At 38.0% G+C, this 20,662-nt stretch overlaps 1 protein-coding gene across 3 annotated transcripts in view; it reads right to left on the bottom strand.

The window, feature by feature from the left end:
- Positions 1 to 3,423: 3,423 nt before the first annotated feature.
- The window catches only part of LOC124125607, a 149,611-nt gene continuing 132,372 nt past the window's right edge, over positions 3,424 to 20,662 (bottom strand). For all 3 annotated transcript variants that reach the window (XM_048387360.1, XM_048387361.1, XM_048387362.1), the window contains 16 exons: positions 20,196 to 20,509; positions 19,754 to 19,841; positions 19,593 to 19,669; positions 19,316 to 19,352; positions 18,978 to 19,078; positions 18,629 to 18,757; positions 17,866 to 18,011; positions 17,308 to 17,443; positions 16,362 to 16,508; positions 16,175 to 16,196; positions 15,442 to 15,476; positions 15,074 to 15,193; positions 14,733 to 14,837; positions 14,332 to 14,468; positions 14,077 to 14,209; positions 3,424 to 5,111 (listed from right to left, as the gene is read on the bottom strand). In XM_048387360.1, coding sequence (XP_048243317.1) covers positions 5,040 to 5,111; positions 14,077 to 14,209; positions 14,332 to 14,468; positions 14,733 to 14,837; positions 15,074 to 15,193; positions 15,442 to 15,476; positions 16,175 to 16,196; positions 16,362 to 16,508; positions 17,308 to 17,443; positions 17,866 to 18,011; positions 18,629 to 18,757; positions 18,978 to 19,078; positions 19,316 to 19,352; positions 19,593 to 19,669; positions 19,754 to 19,841; positions 20,196 to 20,509 — 1,799 coding nt within the window. In that variant the 3' untranslated portion in view covers positions 3,424 to 5,039. The remainder of the gene's footprint in view (positions 5,112 to 14,076; positions 14,210 to 14,331; positions 14,469 to 14,732; positions 14,838 to 15,073; positions 15,194 to 15,441; positions 15,477 to 16,174; positions 16,197 to 16,361; positions 16,509 to 17,307; positions 17,444 to 17,865; positions 18,012 to 18,628; positions 18,758 to 18,977; positions 19,079 to 19,315; positions 19,353 to 19,592; positions 19,670 to 19,753; positions 19,842 to 20,195; positions 20,510 to 20,662) is intronic.

Here is a 20,662-nt window from a genome sequence, read left to right on the forward strand (position 1 = left end):
GATTGGGTGCCTGGATAGAAGGTAGAATGTTTCTCCGTAATATGAGGAGCGTAAATGCTTCACATCGTGTATCATGTCCCCCAAACACCAGCAAGTCATGTATTGCATCCGGGAAAGTCATAGGCGTCACTAGGATTCGAATCCAATATTCGCTGAATACTACTGAAGATCACCGCACATGTCGAGGGTTTTCATTAAGTTAAACATACGTCTACCTTCGTCAGTTTATGAATTATACACGTCCGTGATCGCTTTGTTATATTACTCGCATGGCAAACATACCATGTTTTCTGCTGGACTTGGGAATCAGATCCTCTCCCTCTCTGTGGTATGGAACTAATGAGTGAGACAACCATCTTAATAAGATTTATGAGATACACACGACCATTGCATTACAGTTGTTTATGAAGTCATTGGAGAATCCCGTGGCAACTAATCGGCTGAGTGGAGAGAATTGCGTCATGTGTTGCATACTTCGTTTCTACGACAGATATACTTCCTTATTTATTTGACTGGATGAAAGCATACACATGAAACATTATACATTCTTACTGTACATTGTATTCGACAGAGGGGAACAACTGAATTGTGAATTCGGATTGTTTTATCAGCGTAATAGCACAAAGTCAAGCTGCAGTACACACATGGGGATGAAGGTTACCAGGAAAAAGCACACAACTTCCTCCATTTGTTAGGTAAAAGTTATAATGTAATTCTATCACATTATAAAGGCACACCCTATTTGAGTACGTTATCAGGTTGAAACACGTGTACGTATACGTTTTAAAAAAAACAAAAACAATAAAACTCAACATGAGAGGAAGTATATTAATACTAACATATAACATGATTTGGTCTCAATAGATATCAAAGAGAACAAATATACTTCCCTGTGACATTCTAAGCGATACCTCTACTAATGGCTGTAATTTACAGCTTTATCACTGTGCATATCCCTTAGATATGTCATAAACATATTATCGTGGGTTCTAGTCTATTTATATTTATCTATAATAGTATACTTGTCAGTAGCATACCATACCAAGCTGACGATCCGTGTTATTACTATGAGTGAGGAATGTTCAATGTGGTTGTGAGTGTAATCGCCCCACTCTTATTAATTTCTGCTATTAGCGAAAGTCTACTATGCTGTAGCGACATTTCCCTTTTTGCCACAACAATCACGTGATATGCATTCCATTCAAAATTTGGTATAGATACCATTAGATATATCCTGTTTGGACGCTTACTTTACTTACAACAATAGTTCAGCGAATATTCGCTGATGAACTAAATGTAGGTACATGCTTATTTGTGTGAGCATAGATTTAGACAAGTCTTAGCACGATACGAATAATTTATTTGTCTATGTTTTTATTTCTGTGGATACACTCCGTCTGTACTTATATGTATTAATGATATAAATCAGACACACGTATTATCCCTCTGTGTCCTATAAGTCATGGAAAATGCATACACTCGCCCTCCATGGATTACTTGGTATATGAATCAGACACACACAATCCCCTGAGTGTTAGATTAGGAATTAGTGTTAGATTCATAAAATGAGATATTCCCTCTGTGTTGCATTGGTCATAGGAATCAGACGAACATTCTCTCATCACTCTTCATCCATCTAAGCACACGCCATTTGTGTAATGTTAGTTATTAGTGAGACAGAACAACGAGTTTTTATAACTAGATATGGAAGGGCAACAGGGGATGTTTGGTAAACCAAAACTAACAGGCATTGGAAATCCGCTGAGGCAATGTCCATACTGTTTTGCATATGTGAATATACAGTTCTGCCGGTTGTCATAGTTATGGTCCGTAGAATGGGCCATTATTATCTAGAAGATCAAGAACCAAGTGTCATCTGAATAAACAACAATGACAAGCATGAAGCTTAAATTTACCTTAATCAATGTTGATTGCATATTGTTCGTATTGTTCGGTAAGGTGCCCCATGTGTCATATTCTGTGGCCACAACATCCTGTTTGATAAACAAACTTTAATCAATGAGTTGACGCAAAAGTGCAAGGCCGTGAAGAACATGGCCACTTTACGTGTACACATGTTGAGGAAATTTACTTGGAAGATTATATTAGATAGACAGACCACAAAGTGAATTGCAAGATAAGCATGGGTACATCACCATAGCAGAGACAGTCAACTAAGATATAAGAGTGAGTGAGTGAGTAGAAACTTTACATCGCATCGACAATATTGCAGCCATATCGCGATCAGAACAAGTTTATAACCTATTAAATACCCGTTGACAAAGTTAAACAGTGAGGTAAGTCTCACGGTTACGTATGAATCAAACTAGAACAAATGATTTTTCATTGGTTTATTTAGTATAAAAGCTAGGCCACCCCACTGGGGAGAAAGATATAAGAGGAAGTGTGAAAACATGTTTACACATAAAAACCTGCAATAATAACACAGGAAAACAGAGCATTGTTCGTTGGGCAATGGAGCATGCGATCAACCACAATCAGACACGCCCCTTATAATAGCTTCCTCTATTGAAGAGTTATCAACACATCAACATACCGTATGCACACTTTTTGGAAAGAAAATGTGTATGATACGATTGAAAACCTGATCTATTTTAAGAATGGTAAAATAATCAAATCGGGTTGACAGTCGTGTTTAGCGTTTCCCATCCCAGGAGTGTTCTCCAGTCTTGTACTTTTCTGTATATAAACCTGTGGCCTTACATCAGACTCAAGTCTTTGTGTTTTTTCTTGCAATGGTACAGCATCTACTTCTGCTAAAGCATTATCCTAAACTAATCAAATAATGTGATTTTGTATGTATTTGTGCTTATGTTATTGAATAAGGTAAACATACATCATATGGAAATGAATATAGATGAAAGCATTTACGTTCTATCACCAGGTAAAGTTGATCGAACACTATACTTTAATCCTGACCCGTGTAAGAATATATGTATGTATATATATGAACATTATTACATATGTGTATATACCTTTACTCAGTATTCTCCATATGAAGGGGTCAAGAAGAAGCCCTGAACCTCTTTATAAAGACGTTGTTATCCATAAATGCACCATGTCTTCATACTTCCTTACCCACATAGCAAATAAAATTTTGAATTAGACATTTATTGAGTAGCTATCAGGTTAATGTTAAAACATTATGTTTCCCCCACACTTTGTTATTGTAAAGTTTAGTATATTTTATCAGTGAAAAACAATGGATATAACATTATCATAGGTGACATAATATGTATATGAAGAAATACAAACGCCTCAAATCAAACGACAACTCACACAAATAAAGTCAACTTGGCTAATCTACTCATCACGTGATTCTCATTGCTTTATAATGCATGTGTACAAAGTGAACAGGTGTTATCATATATTTTTGGTCACTATTTTGTTTTTTACGCCTTATTGAATCTCTTTTGGTGGACATTCGAGACTGATGATTCTGTGTCGTTGACCTTTAGTGTTGATAAGAAGAAGGTACATGAGTACTTAGATGTGAATGAAACTGTTCCATGACGCAGATACAGTTCACATAAATAATAATAGCCGCTTATATTTCATACCTATTCTAGGTCAGTGGCACAATAAATACAAACGTTTCGGTAATTCACTCTTATATTCCTGCTTCAAGAGCAATGGGTTGCCAAGTGGCCTGTGGCGTCAGAATCGGATGAACGTGATCCTCGTCAAACCAGGATCCGTTGATCGTGAATTTGAATCAACGATTCGTCCTGAGTTTGATCCTTGTTTTGTCACCATTTCACCCGTAATGTGAAGAAGTTCCTTTTCTTACTTATCGTAAGTGATATTGTATGTGCTTTATCGAAATGCCAAATGCCTTATGAAAACGTTTAATACGCCAAGTGAGTCAGTTAATGGAAGACGCCCCGGTAGCAATATCGGATGAAATTAGGTCTTCAGTAATTTATAACTTACAACTCACGCTCATTCAGTTATGGAAGATGGAAAGAAAATGAAACCTAAAAATAATATAAAGGACACGGAAGTATTTGAGTTAAATGTATTCTTAATATATGAAATTATAATTGCGTGATCATATAAAATCTCACATTTTATTTGAGGCCTTATTTATTTGAGGCTGATAACTGGAGGTCTACTCACCAGAAGAGTTATGATTCTGTGTTACACAGAATAACGTATGGTTGATATTTGTTTTAGCTGACACACCATCCCAGCCTTAGTGTTAATTTGTAGACCATTTAAAAATAAATCTGTGGAATGTTGTGGCATTGCTTGTCGAATCAAAATATATTTGCTACCTAAATTGCAACTAGTTTCTAACATTTTAAAAAGCTTTCTTCTGCCAAGTTACCTTTTTAGTAAAACCAAAAGTAAATGCATACTCAGTATCTGTCTTCACAAGAATCGAATCAATACATTTGAAAGAACCTGTCCATATTTTTGTAATTTCGTTAAATCAAATCAATCTCTATGCAAACAATATCAAATTCTAAACAAACGTGCACACTCTTTTTATACTCTTTTTTTCGTTTTTACAAAGATATCAAATTGTTTATTTATACAGAGAGAGAGAGAGAGAGAGAGAGAGAGAGAGAGAGAGAGAGAGATAACGTCCATGTGCATCTAGAAATCTCATTCGCTCTACCAACAATATATCACTTACAATCGGAAAGAGAAAATAAAAAAGATGTGCATATGGATTTCATAACAAAATAATTTGCTACGAGTGCAACCAGGAAACCAAGCCTTGCCTTGCAAATAAGAGGTCATGAATAATACAACGCAAAATATCAAGTCGATAAAAATATAGTGAATGTAACAACATTAAAACTATGAAATTATTTTCCCTAATGAAATGGAATTCAAGGATGGAGCTTCCGGTGTATTTCATATATTGACGGTATGATGTCCTTAAAGTTGCAGTCTTACAGAATATTGGTAAGCTGTGATGATATGTCATTGTTTCTCTATAATATTGAACGTTTCCTTTAGGCCACTGTTTCACACAGTCGCTTCCATGGAAGGTACGGTTCTTGTTGTCACATGTTGGCGTAAACTCCGCGTGCCTCCAGTCGCCGCTGAGTAAACTCCAGACATAGTCTCACGTCAGCCTGGAATAATAGGTTACATGATATTATGACACAGGCTGTGTTCAGACGCTGTTAGTGGAGAACATGGTAAACAGAGGGTGCCAATATATTCTAAATAACGATTCCATATCCATAATAAAATAGATAATCGTTAAACTGCAATGACATGATGTCAGGCGCAATGGGATTTAACGTCGTGTTTAAGATTATTGTACTTATATACCGACGGGCATTTACCTATGTGTGTGTGCGTGTGTCCAGACTAATAGGCGTTTTATAGTGCTGGCTCATGGCACGAAGATACCACGCGGCAGTGTATTATCATGGAACTGTTCTGGGTGAACAATACCTTCCAAATGACGTGCTGGTTTTCTTGGGGAATTAGTCAGCAAAGAGCCAGAGTCACAGGAGACTAATCACAATTTTATTTACAAGAACAATTAACAATTTACAATATACTTAGATAATAACTGAGGGTGCCACAGAGAGTCGGTACAACACTCTGGGCTGTGGGAGAGAGGTCTGCTTGGTAAGTTGGTCAAACCCCTTCTCTGCCTAAAACCTGCCTACAGTATGTATTTAACAAAAATTTAAACAATAGAAAGGAATGTGATTGGTTGATACACGATTGGTTGTGTCCTAAGCTAAATGGATGGCTAGACAGAGGGGAATACTAAATCCTGTTTATCCTGTTGGACTGGCACTAATCTTGTTGACATATTTACTGGATGCTTTGAAAGAGATTAGGGTGTCACTATAGATGAGCTTGTGTGGGAGCTAATCCTTAATGCCCTATAGACGAGCTTGTATGGGGGCTAATCCTTAATGCACTATAGACGAGCTTGTATGGGGGCTAATCCTTAATGAGTCTTAATTGAAATAATGTTATTCTAATATACCCCGGTGGGTGATGACAGATATACTTAAATAAATATCCTTTGTCTGGGAGATGGGATCTTGATACCTTAGGCTAGCATTTATCTAAAAGCTTTAAATCAATTAAACTATGTAGACGTAACTCTTGTCTTATTGAATAGTATGTCTAGAAGATGCGCTCCCATTACCTTAGGCTAGCAACCATCTAAAAAAAGCTTTAACTGAAACTACTGATATTTTATATATGCATTTTACCTAATGATATTTATTACTTAAACTATAATTATATGAAATGATGTATAAATATTACACCATGATAACTCATAAAAGCACTTGATGTAGATCTAATTATTATAAGATAACTTAGTATAAATGTTATCCCATGATAACTTCCCCTCCGTCTGAAAAAGTTTGGACCCCAAACGTGTAAAAAAAATAAAAATAATTAAGGCTTAGATGGACAATGTATAAAGTTAAACTGGTAGTAGTGAATAATAATTATTATAGAGTCTCTTTGATATAAGGAAACATAATATAAAAATGCTGTCATCAGGGATTCTGGATGTGGAGCTGGCTTGTCTGGGCAGTCTGTACTGGTAGTTTTATGGGTGATGAAGGAGGCCTTGAGTTCCACATCCTGGATTGGGGTTGTAAGATAGTAGGCTGTGTCCATGGAGGTTTTACATGGAAACAAAGAAAAGAGAGTTAGCATGTCATATATAAATACTTTCTCAGTTTGTCTGTAATAACTAGAAAATAAAACAAATATGATAATTATGATGTAAAAGATCGGTACATAAATATTACTAAACGGTGTCATGACCAGGAAGATGTATTGGCGGCAAATTACAAAAGTATATCATGAAAAATAGTAATATCCTTCTATCTTTTGGATACAATCATTAGACGCATTATATATGCATCTATGTGCATGTGCATATAACAAGTGCATTGGTTTATTACACTAATACGGTATACAAAAGGTGTATATCCTTTTTAGAATTCTTTGTTAGTTTTCGTAACTATTTGGTTTGCCTTTTTTTTGTTTTGGTTCATGTCAGTTTGTTAGGTTTGGTTTATTTTAATTTGGTTTGTTTCGCTTTGCTTCGTTTCGATTTTCGTTCAGTTCAATTCGGTTCAATGCAATGTAGTTCGGTTTCATTCGGTTTGCTATATAGTTTGATTTGCTTCGGTACGATTCGCAGTATCGGTTGCTTTGGTTTGGTTCATTTCATTTAATTCACGATAAGGTTCGTTTCGTTTCGATTCACGGTATGGTTTGGTTTGGTTCACTTCATTTTCGTGATACCGTTCGTTTCAATTCGGTTTGATTTGCCGTACGGTTTGATTCGTTTTGTTACGGTTTCGGTTCGTTTTGGTACGGTTTCGGTTTCGGTTCGTTTCGCTTGGTTTTTGAGATTGGTTGATCAGGTCAATGCTCAAAATTTGTTGTGATACAAATAACTCAGATGATCAGGCTGATGCCATTTGTTCTCAACTGGCGACCCATAGTGAAAAGACTGGACACAAGAAAACATAACAAGATACAGCTAATAACTGTTTCGTGATTTGCACCGTTTATTTAGGAGATTTTGTATTTTGCACAGGAATATTTTCAATTGGCATTCACAGACATATATGGGGAGTTGATCATAAAATGGTGAACTGGGTCTATAGTGTATGCTTGTAGCACGGTAGTAAAACCTGTCGATGTTTCCCAAGTCCCCATGTGGAAAAATAACCCTTTTGGATTTATAGATTGGTAGTTCAGTCGGATCATATGGACAACTGTCTACTTTAACGGGCCACTTAGAAAGATCCTTCCAGCTATCATCAAGGTAGCGCTGTATGAGGTGGAGAGGAACACTTTCAAAATAGCGTGTTTGGTAATCATGATGATCATCTCCATATGAGACCTTGACATAGCAGTCTCCTTGAATAATTTCAATGCCCATAACTCTTTCTATTTCATGATCTACTTTTCGAAGGTGTTTTGGAAAAATTGGATATGGTTTGACGTCTAATTCTATGCATGGTTTGGTGTTCTCTTGCTGGACATTCCCTGACATTGGATTACCTGACAAAACATTGACTGATTTATTGTCTTGTGCTGATTCCTTTTGGTCGAAAAACTTATGATTCTTCAGTGGACGTTTTCGTCGTTTTCCTGACATACTTCTTTTGAGGTGAAATTCTCTCCGAATGGAGTCTGGAATGCTGCTACCATATTCCCATGTGTTTCCTCTTTCTGGATCCTTCCATTTTACTCTGTAGTAGATTTTGCCATTTGCTCTCTTGGAACTAACAAGTGAATGGATGTCCTCTGGATTGAAGACCTGAGGGATGCCCTTGGTTTGATTACCTGATGTTGGAGGTTGTACCTGGCTGTCGTCGGGTTGTTTTCTGGATTTGGGCTGGTGATGCTTACTATTCACTCCTCTTTTCCCTTTATTTACCTTTTCATTTACCTTGGTTGGAGCACTAGGACCTGGTGTGGCATGATTTTCCTTCATGATTGCCGTGGGACTGGTAGGTTTTTCTGTTGTACTTGAAGCAGGGTTTTTCTTCTTTGTTGGGGTCTTTTGCTTCTGACTCTTGTTGCTGGAAGTACCTGCCTTTGTTTTGGAATTGACCTTCTTACCTTTCTGTTGTGGAGGTGATTGATCAGTTGCCTGGTAAGTTGAACTTGTTGGTGGGGAATTGTTGCTGTCAGGATGAGTATCATTGACTGGTTCCTCGTTGTCATCCATGACTCCTGAATCTATGTTACTGGGGTTATTGAGGTATGGTTCTGGAGGATACTGTGGACGATCAGCAGGATCAAAATATGGCTTCAGACGGTTGGCATGGACCAGTGGTTTGTGTATTTTGTCGTCAGAACATCGGCGCAGTTTGTAGGTATAATTTGGACCTGTATGGATGATATAATAGCTACCATACCACTTTTTGGTTAATTTGTTGGAAAGGCCTTTTTCAACTTTTTGACAGTAAAGCCAAACTCTTTGACCTGGGGCGAATTCTGGTTCTTTAGCCTTTCTATTATATTGTTCTGAATACACCTCCTTACCCTGAGCAGTGTTTTCAGCTGCGATTGTTCTAGTGATTTCAAGCTCCTCAAGCAAATTGGAAAGATAACTTTTGTTATTGTGGCCTAAATTTTCTTTTGGAATTAATGCTACATCTTGTGGAGCTCTCATTTCCCGGCCGAAAAGCATAACATATGGGGATTTTTGAGTTGATGAATTTGGAGCCATCCGATAGGCCATCATGATGCCAGGAATAAAACGGGGCCAATCATTTTGAGACTTGTTACAATAGGCTCTTAGTGATTGATTGATGTAAGAGTTGAGCCTTTCTACACAGCTGTTTGTTTGAGGATGGTATGGGCTGGTATGGGTAAATTTAATTGCCAAAAGTTCACAAATTGCTTTGATAAGTTTGGACATGAAATTCTGACCTCTGTCTGAAATTAAGGTCCTTGGAGCGCCATAACGACAAATTATTTCTCTGACGAAAACATCTGCTACCTCTTTGGCTTCTTGGGTCCGAAGTGGAAAGGCTTCACACCATCTAGATGATGCATCTGTGATGACCAAAATGTACTTGTACTTATCTGGTGTTGTTGGCAGGGGACCGAGAATGTCAATGTGCCATCGGGTGAAGACCTCTTCTACAGGTAGTGGACGAAGTGGTGCCTTCTTGCCATGGTAGTGCCTCTTGGTCTGTTGACATACCTCACATGTCTGGACATAAGTAGCAATATCGCTGTACATTTTGGGCCAGTAGTACTTAGGTCTCATGGTGTTGTGCATCCTTTCTTTCCCATGGTGGCAACCGCCAAACTCTGAGTCATGATAGGATTGCAGGACTTGATTTCTGAGGGTTCTTGGGACTGCCAGCTGTTTAATGAACTTGTCTGCGTGGCCTTTCTGTCTTTGTGGAACAAATCGGTATAGGATGCCTTCATCAATTTCAAAAGTATTGGCTTCAATAAGAATCTTTTGACGATCCTTTTCATTTTGTGGAAGGACTTCATCCTCTTTGTAGTCAAAGATTTGGATGAAATCTGGACAAATCCTTTGTAGGTGACGTAAATTTGGATGTTCTTTTATACTTACTTCAACCAATGTGTCTTGGGTAACATCAGCATTTGAAGCATGTAATGCTGCGACAACATTAACTGGTACTGACTGATAATCCTCTTCATATTCAAAGGTGGCTGACCAATGTGTTGTCTGTGTGTCTGATTCTAAGTGATTGACAATAGGTGTGCAAATATCCTCAGTCTGAGTTGTCTGTGTGACCTGTGTGGATGAATGGGTGTTTGGCAAGATTGTATTGCTAGTTGATTTGCTTTGCTGAGTTGAAGTTACTGAGAAGACTGTTTTCTCAGCATCTTCTTCTGTCTGATCATTACAGTTAATATTTTCCTCATATTCCCTACGTGACAGAGCATCAGCATTCCCATTGGCTTTGCCGCTGCGGTGAACAATGTCAAAAGTGTAGGTAGAAAGTTCCAAAGACCATCGTCCTAACCTACCTGTGGCATCCTTGATGGATTTCAGCCACTTCAATGCTATATGATCAGTGTAGACTGTGAATTTGGAATTTGCAAGGTATGGACGAAAGGATCTAATGGCTTCAACTAGAGCTAAGCCTTCCTTTTCTGTAATGCTCCAGTTCTTTTCGCTGCCATGAAGAGCTCTACCACCAAAAGCTATTGGATGTTCATTATTTTTCTCGTCTTTTTGACTCAAAACAAAACCTATGCTCATATCACTGGCATCAGTTGCAAGAAGAAATTCTTTGTCAAAATTTGGATACGCCAGAACAGGTGTATTACTCATAGCATGTTTGAGTGTGTTGAATGCCTGATCACACTCAAGTGACCATTGGAACTTTGGTTTCTTTTCTAGTTCTGCCTCCGAATGCTTCTTTAGCAAGGCATTCAGTGGAAGCGCTATGTGAGCGTAATTTTTCACATACTTCCTGTAGAAGTTCGTGAGACCTAAGAAGGAGCGAATCTGCTTTTGTGACTTGGGCACTGGAAAGGTTCTAATTGCTTCAATCTTTTTGTCATCAACTTGAACACCTCCACATGATAAAACATGACCCAGAAAAGAAACTTTGTCCGTTGCAAAATTGCATTTGGATGGCTTTAGTGTTAATTTTGCCTGTTTCAGATAGTAAAATACTTGCTCCAAATGTTGGAGATGCTCTTCAAAGTTTTTGCTGTAAATTATCAAATCATCAATGTATATCAGCGCAACCTTAAAAAGTAATTTTCGTAGCACTTTGCTCATGAGCTGTTGAAAACAAAGTGGAGAATTAGTCAAACCTTGGGGCAATCGTTTGAATTGATAAAGGCCTTGATGGGTGACGAAAGCAGTTTTATGCTTTGAATCTTCATGTACTTGGAAGAAGCCATTAGCAAGGTCTAAAGTTGAGAAGATCTTAGCATGTGCATTGGCGATGTTATCAATAACATCATCAAAATCAGGAAGAGGCCAAGACATTGGTAAAGTGACAGAATTCAACTTTCTGTAGTCACAAACAAATCTATATGAGCCATCACGTTTTTTGACTAGGATAATTGGAGCTGAATACATAGAAGTAGATTCCTCGATCAAATCATACTTTAGAAAATCATCTATAAGTTCTTCAGTGACTTTTTGGAGATGAGGAGATTGACGATATGGTCTACACTTAACGGGTTGGTGGTTGCCAGTGTCAATGATATGTTGGTGCATGTCAGTCTTACCTAAATCTGCAAGACTCGTTGAAAACATGTTTCTATTTTGTCCCAAAAATCTAAGTAGTCTGTGTCGTTGGTCTGGAGTCAGTTGTGTATTGGTCAAATCAAATCCTAATTCTTGTGCAATTTTAACATAATCCCTGGTGTCATTGGCTCTCTTCTCAGTGGTGTGAACGGTACTGATGAATGGTTGGTCAGAGTCGATTTCATAAACAGAGCCCTGTTCAATGTAACTAAATTTGCCTACAACTGTACCCTTGTCAAGAACCTTTTCTTCTTGGGAGGGATTCATAAGCCTAAATGTAGCAGTTTTGCTTTTCACTTTGGAAAGAGTTCTACCACCTGCTACTTCAGAATGAGCAGTGAGGGAAGCAATGGGTTCAATGAGGATGAGGGTGTCCTCTTTGGTCTCTGATAGTCTAACCTTGAAATGAATTTCACTCTGAGGGGGGATGTAAATCTGATCTATTGTTTTTGCTAATCCACTAATCTCTTGTACTGAATTGGCTATGAAATTGATATATTGCCTGTCTGAGGTGCTGTTGTTAAGTATCAAGGAATGACAGCTATAATCTAAGACTGCATCATTGTCATCAAGGAAGTTTTCACCTAGTATCACTGCCTCTGGAAGTGTAGGCAGAATGTGGAATCTTTGAGAAAATTCCTGATCCTCAATGACAAAATCTAACACAACTGAACCTAACACTTTATGCAATTCGCCGCCAACACCTTTAACCTGTGGAAAGGGTGAGTTTCCAAGAGTAAGGTTTTCAAAAGCTGTGCTAAGAAAAGCAGACGAAATACAAGAAATGGATGCCCCTGTATCTACTAAACAATTTGTTGTTTTTGTGCCAAATTTTGCCTGAATTACACTGTTGGCAAGGGGCGTAACTAAAGACACTGTTGGAATTTCACTTTCAAAGTTACTTTCCATTCCAGACTCCATATTTGCCATGACACCTATTAGTATGTACCGTACTAAATTAAAGGATGACAAGTATTCAACAATGTATTACTTACAATATTTGAAGACTTTTTCTTCCTTTGTTGGTGTCTTTGGAGGAGTTGGTTGTCTTTAATCCAGTGTTGAGGTCAGAGGTAGATGCAGCTTGCTTGTTATTCCATCAGATGATCACGGTTGGGCATGTCCTCCAATGGGTTCTTGTAGCTGGTCGTAGTTAGTTCCTGGACTCTGTGGTTCCGAAAACGATGATTCTCCGCCAAATTATCATGGAACTGTTCTGGGTGAACAATACCTTCCAAATGACGTGCTGGTTTTCTTGGGGAATTAGTCAGCAAAGAGCCAGAGTCACAGGAGACTAATCACAATTTTATTTACAAGAACAATTAACGATTTACAATATACTTAGATAATAACTGAGGGTGCCACAGAGAGTCGGTACAACACTCTGGGCTGTGGGAGAGAGGTCTGCTTGGTAAGTTGGTCAAACCCCTTCTCTGCCTAAAACCTGCCTACAGTATGTATTTAACAAAAATTTAAACAATAGAAAGGAATGTGATTGGTTGATACACGATTGGTTGTGTCCTAAGCTAAATGGATGGCTAGACAGAGGGGAATACTAAATCCTGTTTATCCTGTTGGACTGGCACTAATCTTGTTGACATATTTACTGGATGCTTTGAAAGAGATTAGGGTGTCACTATAGATGAGCTTGTGTGGGGGCTAATCCTTAATGCCCTATAGACGAGCTTGTATGGGGGCTAATCCTTAATGCACTATAGACGAGCTTGTATGGGGGCTAATCCTTAATGAGTCTTAATTGAAATAATGTTATTCTAATATACCCCGGTGGGTGATGACAGATATACTTAAATAAATATCCTTTGTCTGGGAGATGGGATCTTGATACCTTAGGCTAGCATTTATCTAAAAGCTTTAAATCAATTAAACTATGTAGACGTAACTCTTGTCTTATTGAATAGTATGTCTAGAAGATGCGCTCCCATTACCTTAGGCTAGCAACCATCTAAAAAAAGCTTTAACTGAAACTACTGATATTTTATATATGCATTTTACCTAATGATATTTATTACTTAAACTATAATTATATGAAATGATGTATAAATATTACACCATGATAACTCATAAAAGCACTTGATGTAGATCTAATTATTATAAGATAACTTAGTATAAATGTTATCCCATGATAGTATCATGAATACTCAAATCAGACACAATAATCTGACCTTTCCAGCCGACCGGTCTTTGTGTTAACGTCAAACCCCATTTGGTTTGACACGATCGGGGATCGAAGTAATGACATGAATGACATGTCTAAATCAAGCTACACGCAGGCTACACTGTCTCTAATGAGCACACATATCTGCGTCTACCTCTGTGAATGGTGGACCTCCCAAACGTGTGTAAAGTTGTCGCATGTTGTTGATGACGTCCACTCTGCCGTCGTCCTGCAGTCTGCTGGCGATGTTCACAAGAAGCACCAGGAGTCGACACTCGCTCATACAGCTGAAATACACATAGTCATGCTCAAGACATGTGATGTATTCGGTGACAGTGTAGTCGTTTTCTTGCAGAAAGGGCATGTCCCTGAGGTGATCAAGTGTTTAGATGGTTCCGTATATACTTACTCAGAAATGATCATGCTGCAGACTCGTTCCGGATCATTGGTCCATGTCAGAAGGCTATCAATAAGCAAATCCAGTTCCACGTCACGTGCACTTCCGGTGTTGTGGTAGTGTTGTATAACAGTGACCTCGCCACTATCCTGGAAGAAAAATGTAGAATGGGATTGCTTGAAGAAAGCTTGTTAGTTCTTACCTAATCTATTTTTGACACAGTTAAGATTTCGTAAGAAGCAGGTTACTCCAGAATATTCTTTTATAATAACAAGTAATGAATTAAGCCAGGGAAGTAAAACATCCATGTTATAGGGATATCAGTTTTTAGATTAAATGCCCCAGTTTAGTTACCAATTAAATACCAAGGTTTAAAACAGAACTGGATTATTTATTTTGCTAAGAACGCATACCTTTAATTTGACTTCAACCGTGTTCAGTAAGATGTTGTCAGACAATGGGGTAGTCACTTCGAACCTCTTGGTTGTCACTGAAGTTTCAGCTGTTGGTAGATAAGACTGAAAGAGAATCATTTATGAGTTGGTCTGTTTTGTTTCTAGATACGATGTACCCTGGCTTTATCTTACCGAGAAATATAGTTACCCTCATACACTATACAAAAACAACTTGATGCATTTAATTCCTACATGCCCTTCCCCCTCTTCAAACTAAAAGCAGTAATGCTTAAACATTTGATAGCTTATAATATGACAAACACATGCAGAGGTTACATGTTTATCTAATTTTAACCAACCTGATCATGTGTAGGGTACGTGAATATACTTCGGCAGTCACTATTGTAAAGTGTCTCCCACACTTCCTCTTTGTTCGGATGTGACGTCATGATAACGAAACCATTACGCGATGTATATGACTGGGGGATATAAAAGAAAATAGATCAATTTGAAGCGGAAATATGATTCATTTGAAGAGTATATACGAGATGAAAACTATATAGTAATTAACGCACACACAATATACTTTTCTCTGTTTTCTTCGTTTATTAAATATTCGGTGAAAAACTAAGAACAACTTTTGGATGAGATATGATTTACTTCAGCGCACGCCAATGACAGGTGTGTTGACAATAAGTTTGCCATATAGGGGAGTACATATACTTACTGGTACAGTCGTGATGGGTGAATCGTCAGGTTGGCCTGGAAGCGAATCACATGCAGACTAAGAGGATACTCGGACATTGCTTAGAACAGTGTTTCAGTTATATCACGGTGTAACAGCTTGGTGTGGGAAGAAAGCCCGCAGTGATGCAGGTCTTATACATTTAACAATTTGGTGAAACTCTCGAGGACGGGTTTGGTGCTGAAAAACCTCGAAATATAATCAGGACGAATCTCAAACCCAATTCTCAAGTTTTTTGAATTAATTGAAACAATTTTCTTAAAGCTGGCAATGTCTCAGTGAGTCCTTTGGAGAACACTCTGTATGGTACAAAGTACGATGCTTAGTTCAAGACGCCAAGTTTTACACTAGGAACCGTGTCCAATTACATGCGTCAAGGTACATCAGTGAAACATGACAAGGTGGTGGTCATAATTGACCTTTAACAAACAACCTCGAAAACATACTGAAGAAGGAAAATTACAAATCAATTTCAGAGCTATCTAACATGCATCAGTTAATGATAGAATTGGCATTGCCTAGATCCATAAAGAAGATCAAATATGACAAACCATGTGTTCATCGTCACAACAAAACTATCAGATACAATTTTGTTACTTATTGAACATATTGTCACCAATTCTTATCAATTAGATGGATAACATTTAACCTGTCATTTAACATGTCAAAACTTGAAATTATATTATTAGCTATATTGTATTGGATGTATGCATACCTTGAATTTCACTTTGCAAGACCTGCAAACGAATGAATAGGTTTGTAGTATGTAGTAATAGTAACTTGATTCATTATTTGGCGTTTCTAATGCATGTATGATATGTTATTTGTTATTGCAACATTTCTTTCAAAAGCGACCATGATCGAGAATGATTAACATCACTGATGTAAATTTCAACCCCTGCCTTGATATGTTGTTGAACAGTCCTATTTCCCATAGCAAAGTCTGACATGTCATCCAGGTTGATCTCTCTAATGACGTCACAATCCAATGACGTGTCACCCTCTGTCATCGCCCTCGCCACCGCCTGGTACACGAACAGGTACTGCTCCTGGGGGGTGTAGAGGTGTTTGAATAATAACTACAGTCAACACCATAATGAGACAGATGGGCGTAACGTTGCTTTGAAATGTGTTTCAGTTTCATCACGAGGTACGATTCTTTCAAATAGATATTATTATTTTGCAGCAATTGTAACACATTAAATAATCCAAGAAACACGTACATGTATATAACAATAATAAATAGAGGATATTTCACGAGACACATGGAATATCCTATTTAGATATACTTTTTTTGTAGTTGTCTACCGGAAAATTAAATTATTTTATGACAAATGTGAAACCTATAAACCTAAATTCTTTTTATCAGACACCCCTTGTATTTTCGACAAAGTAGTTTGTGTTTGCAAAGTCTTAAAAACTATAAACAAAGGTAAAAAAACAAACACATTTAGTGTCTCGAAAATTCTGCATCATACATATCGATATGATTATATCCAAAATCAACTTTAACCAAAAAGTCTTTTGAAAACTATAGGACCGCTTTTGAAAGTGCAAGATTACACCTGGGTCAAGTATTTTTCTCTATAAGTATTTATCACTTTTCTCAACTTTTCAGTTTTTCTTACTGAAGTATATATCATATCTTATGACAGAAACACATGCACAGAGGAAATAAGTTAATTTATGCCACTGTCACTTTTAGATTTCAGCATTTAGGACGATTTTAAACAAAAAAATGAAAGTGTTGTATTTGCATTCCTTAAAGTTCTCATTGAAACAATTTCTGATGACCCTTGTGTCATAACATGTAGTACAAAATAAGAAACCACGACTGCATGTACTCGCCTTTGTCTGAATCATGTTCTTCCTCTGCCCTCTCATGTTTGAAACGAAGCTGACGACGTCCACTACGCCCTCTGACTTTGCCTGTTCCACAAGACTCTCAATAGCGATGTACGTCCCTGTCCGACCTATACCAGCACTGAGTACAAGAGACAGTAAATCAACTAAAACATGCGAATAATGGTAAGGGGAAGATTAATTGGCTCTAAATATTATTAGACAGGAACAAGTGTTTCGTTGTCTGTGGTAAAATTCTGTTTCAGCCATATCTTCTCTGTCTATACAATAGTCTGCAATTAATATGTTCTGTTCTCCTCAGGGGCAGTGAAGGTCGAATGAGTGTCTTACAAAAAGGCTTCCGGCATAATTAAATATTGCCATATGTAACGTTTTATTAATCAGTGCAATGGATGCACACAAGTGTATATAAATCCGACGAACCCTTTCTGTAAGAAATGTCATATGGTTCAAGTAAAAATAGTGAATTTCATGTAGAGATGTATAGACATAGATAGAGACATGAAAACAGAGGCATCCCTTTTATCGGTGTAGTGTTTTCACCTGCAGTGGACTATGATCGGCTCTGTTTGTTGTCCAGATATGACCTTGACCCTCCACATGAAGTCCAGCAGGGCAGCAGTGTCCGGAACACCATGATCTGGCCAGCTGCTGAAGTGAAGGTGGTAGACATCCCGTCTCTCGCTTTCCTGAAATATGTCAAATGCGACCCAAAGGAATATTTAAACAATGTTATATTAAAGGTTTAGTGTTTGATCCCCAGCGCACGGCAATAAGGGGCTAAAACAAGGACTGGTCGAATTGGAGTAAAGTCTACTGTGTCTGAGCGGGATGTTCATGCTAAACTGCCGCATGGTATTTCCTAGGGCTAGCACTCTAAAATCCGCATTAGTCCGGTCATAGTACAATCACACACACACACACACACACACACACACACACACACACACACATACACACACACACACACACACACACACACACACACACACACACACACACACACACACACACACACACACACACACACACACACACACACCCACACATTGGTTACATTTATTCAATGATTGTTACATGAAATTTGGGTAGTAGTTTAATTCGTGTTAACAGTTTTAACAGAAAATATTTATACATTTTACTTTCTCTTTACTCATGTATGTCTCTCAACGTTATTCCCTTTGTACCTGTACTCTAGTGTTTATTTCTTTTCTATTATGTATAACCTACTCCAAACCCGATTCCAATGTCTTGAAAATATAACTAATGCTAATGACCAAGGATGTACAGACTGATTCACGTCCACCTTTTCATTCTCAACAGCCAACTTGGTGATGGTGTAGTTGGCTAGTCGTGTCTCTGTTTCCACCGTAACCATAACGTCACCAAACTTCTCTGATACTTTCCCCGAAGGCCAATACTGAAGGCACTTCACCTGTGAACCAATGTAAACAATGTACCAATGTGGGGAATATGCTCAGTGCTGTGCTCTATTACATGATTAAATAATTGTCTGTATAGAAGTAGGTTATAAATAAGTAATGTGAGCGATTGAGATTCGCCCAAGCACTTAAGTTCAAAATTCACACAATAATTTCTAAACATTTTACCCAAACCACTCATGGTTCACTTCCTTCAAACAAATCTTGTCCTACCTTGCCGGCTTCCACCAACCCCGTTACCATGACAATAGACGTGCAACCTTCTTGCCAAATCATCCTCCAGAAATCCTCGACAATGTCCGACTTGTAAGGACCTAGGAAAAGCGTTATTATCGTTACTTAAATATCATTCTGACAAGGACACAGCTACTGTTATTTGATTTAACAATACACCGTATAGTTATAGATATCAAAACGTATGAAGGCGTTACCTGACACTGAATCTATACATCTAGACTGACACACATTTATTGGATAATGGTAATGTTGTTATCAATTGTGTTTATTCAATTGGCGGGTTTTCGGCTGTTATCAATAAGCATGTGTACTACCTTGTGCTGCAATGTATCGATTGTCAGTTTTATATCCCTGAAAGAGAAATGATAAAAACGATGTTACTCATAACTAGAATGTTTCATGTTAAGTTCACTTCTAAATTGTATGCTTGAATGTAAAACACGAGCAATGGACATTTACTGTGTGTATTTGCATAACATGGGCTCATGGTACTACTGTATTGCGGGAATTGGTATGTAACCTTAACAAGGACAAGAACGAGAAAACAACTTCATAACCATGCTATTTAAATAATGACAAATCAAAACTCACATCTAGGTAGCTGGCGTTGATGTAGTCGCCTCTACTGTCGTCACTGTCGTCGTGCAATACCACACGGTTGTAGTCATCTAGGAAATGGAAGATTGCGTGTTCAGCAGGAAGCCATGTTATATTTGATAAGTGGACAGGCAAGAACGTTCTATCATACTCACATGGATAGTATCCCTTGAATCTGTTCTTCCCTTTGTTCCCTGCCTTCTGAGATTCTCCGTAGCTGTGGGTAAATCCGCCTGGCAAGCGCTAAGACATACAGAGTAACTATTTACAAACACCGACATCTTAGCAAAAGTGAAAAGAACCTGCTCAAAATACTGTTCACAAAATTCGTGATCATGGCAAAACTGAAAAGAATTTGAGGAAAACACTGTTCACGAAAACCGTCAACTGAAAAGAACATATACAACTTTTCGTACCATAACAACTATAAACATCTGTGCATTTATCCTGCATGGGATTATTTGTTTATTATTTTTACTCAGAAATAAATGACCTGCACTTGTATTATCGTTGTCCTTCTCAACATTCTACACTGGTTTGAGGAAGAGGACTGCTATACAGACCAGACATTTGTCTTTCAATAAAACACAACTTTACCTCGAATGCCTCTTGGGGATGGTTTTTAATTTCAAGTACTCTTGCCTCAAGAGAAGACAACGGAATCACGTGACCAAGGTCGCCCAGGTTGTAATAGCTACATCCTGAGACACCCGGTACTGCTTCCCCCTTCGGATGTATGTTAACATGGGCGTCCTTGTCGTCTTCCTCTTGGTTGGCCACACTCTGGGAATCAGCTTCCTGTGTATGCTCTTGATGGCCGTGATCTTTGTCAGCAATAGTCAGAGTGTGTCCTTTCTTGGGCACGGATTTGTTCTCCTCAAACCCAACATTCATGTAAACGTTATCAGCACCTGAAACCATGACCAGCAGAATAGTAACTTCTTTCTGAAGATTATATCAAAGAACGCATGTAATACACCATGACAAATCATGTCAATATTGACACGTACCTACCACGTTTAAAAGCTGTGTGTAAGCCAATCGACATCACATCGTCAGCGTTA

Source organism: Haliotis rufescens, unplaced genomic scaffold (assembly GCF_023055435.1).
Source record: "Haliotis rufescens isolate VD_foot unplaced genomic scaffold, xgHalRufe1.0.p SCAF_7, whole genome shotgun sequence".
Taxonomy (NCBI): Eukaryota; Metazoa; Mollusca; class Gastropoda; order Lepetellida; family Haliotidae; genus Haliotis; species Haliotis rufescens.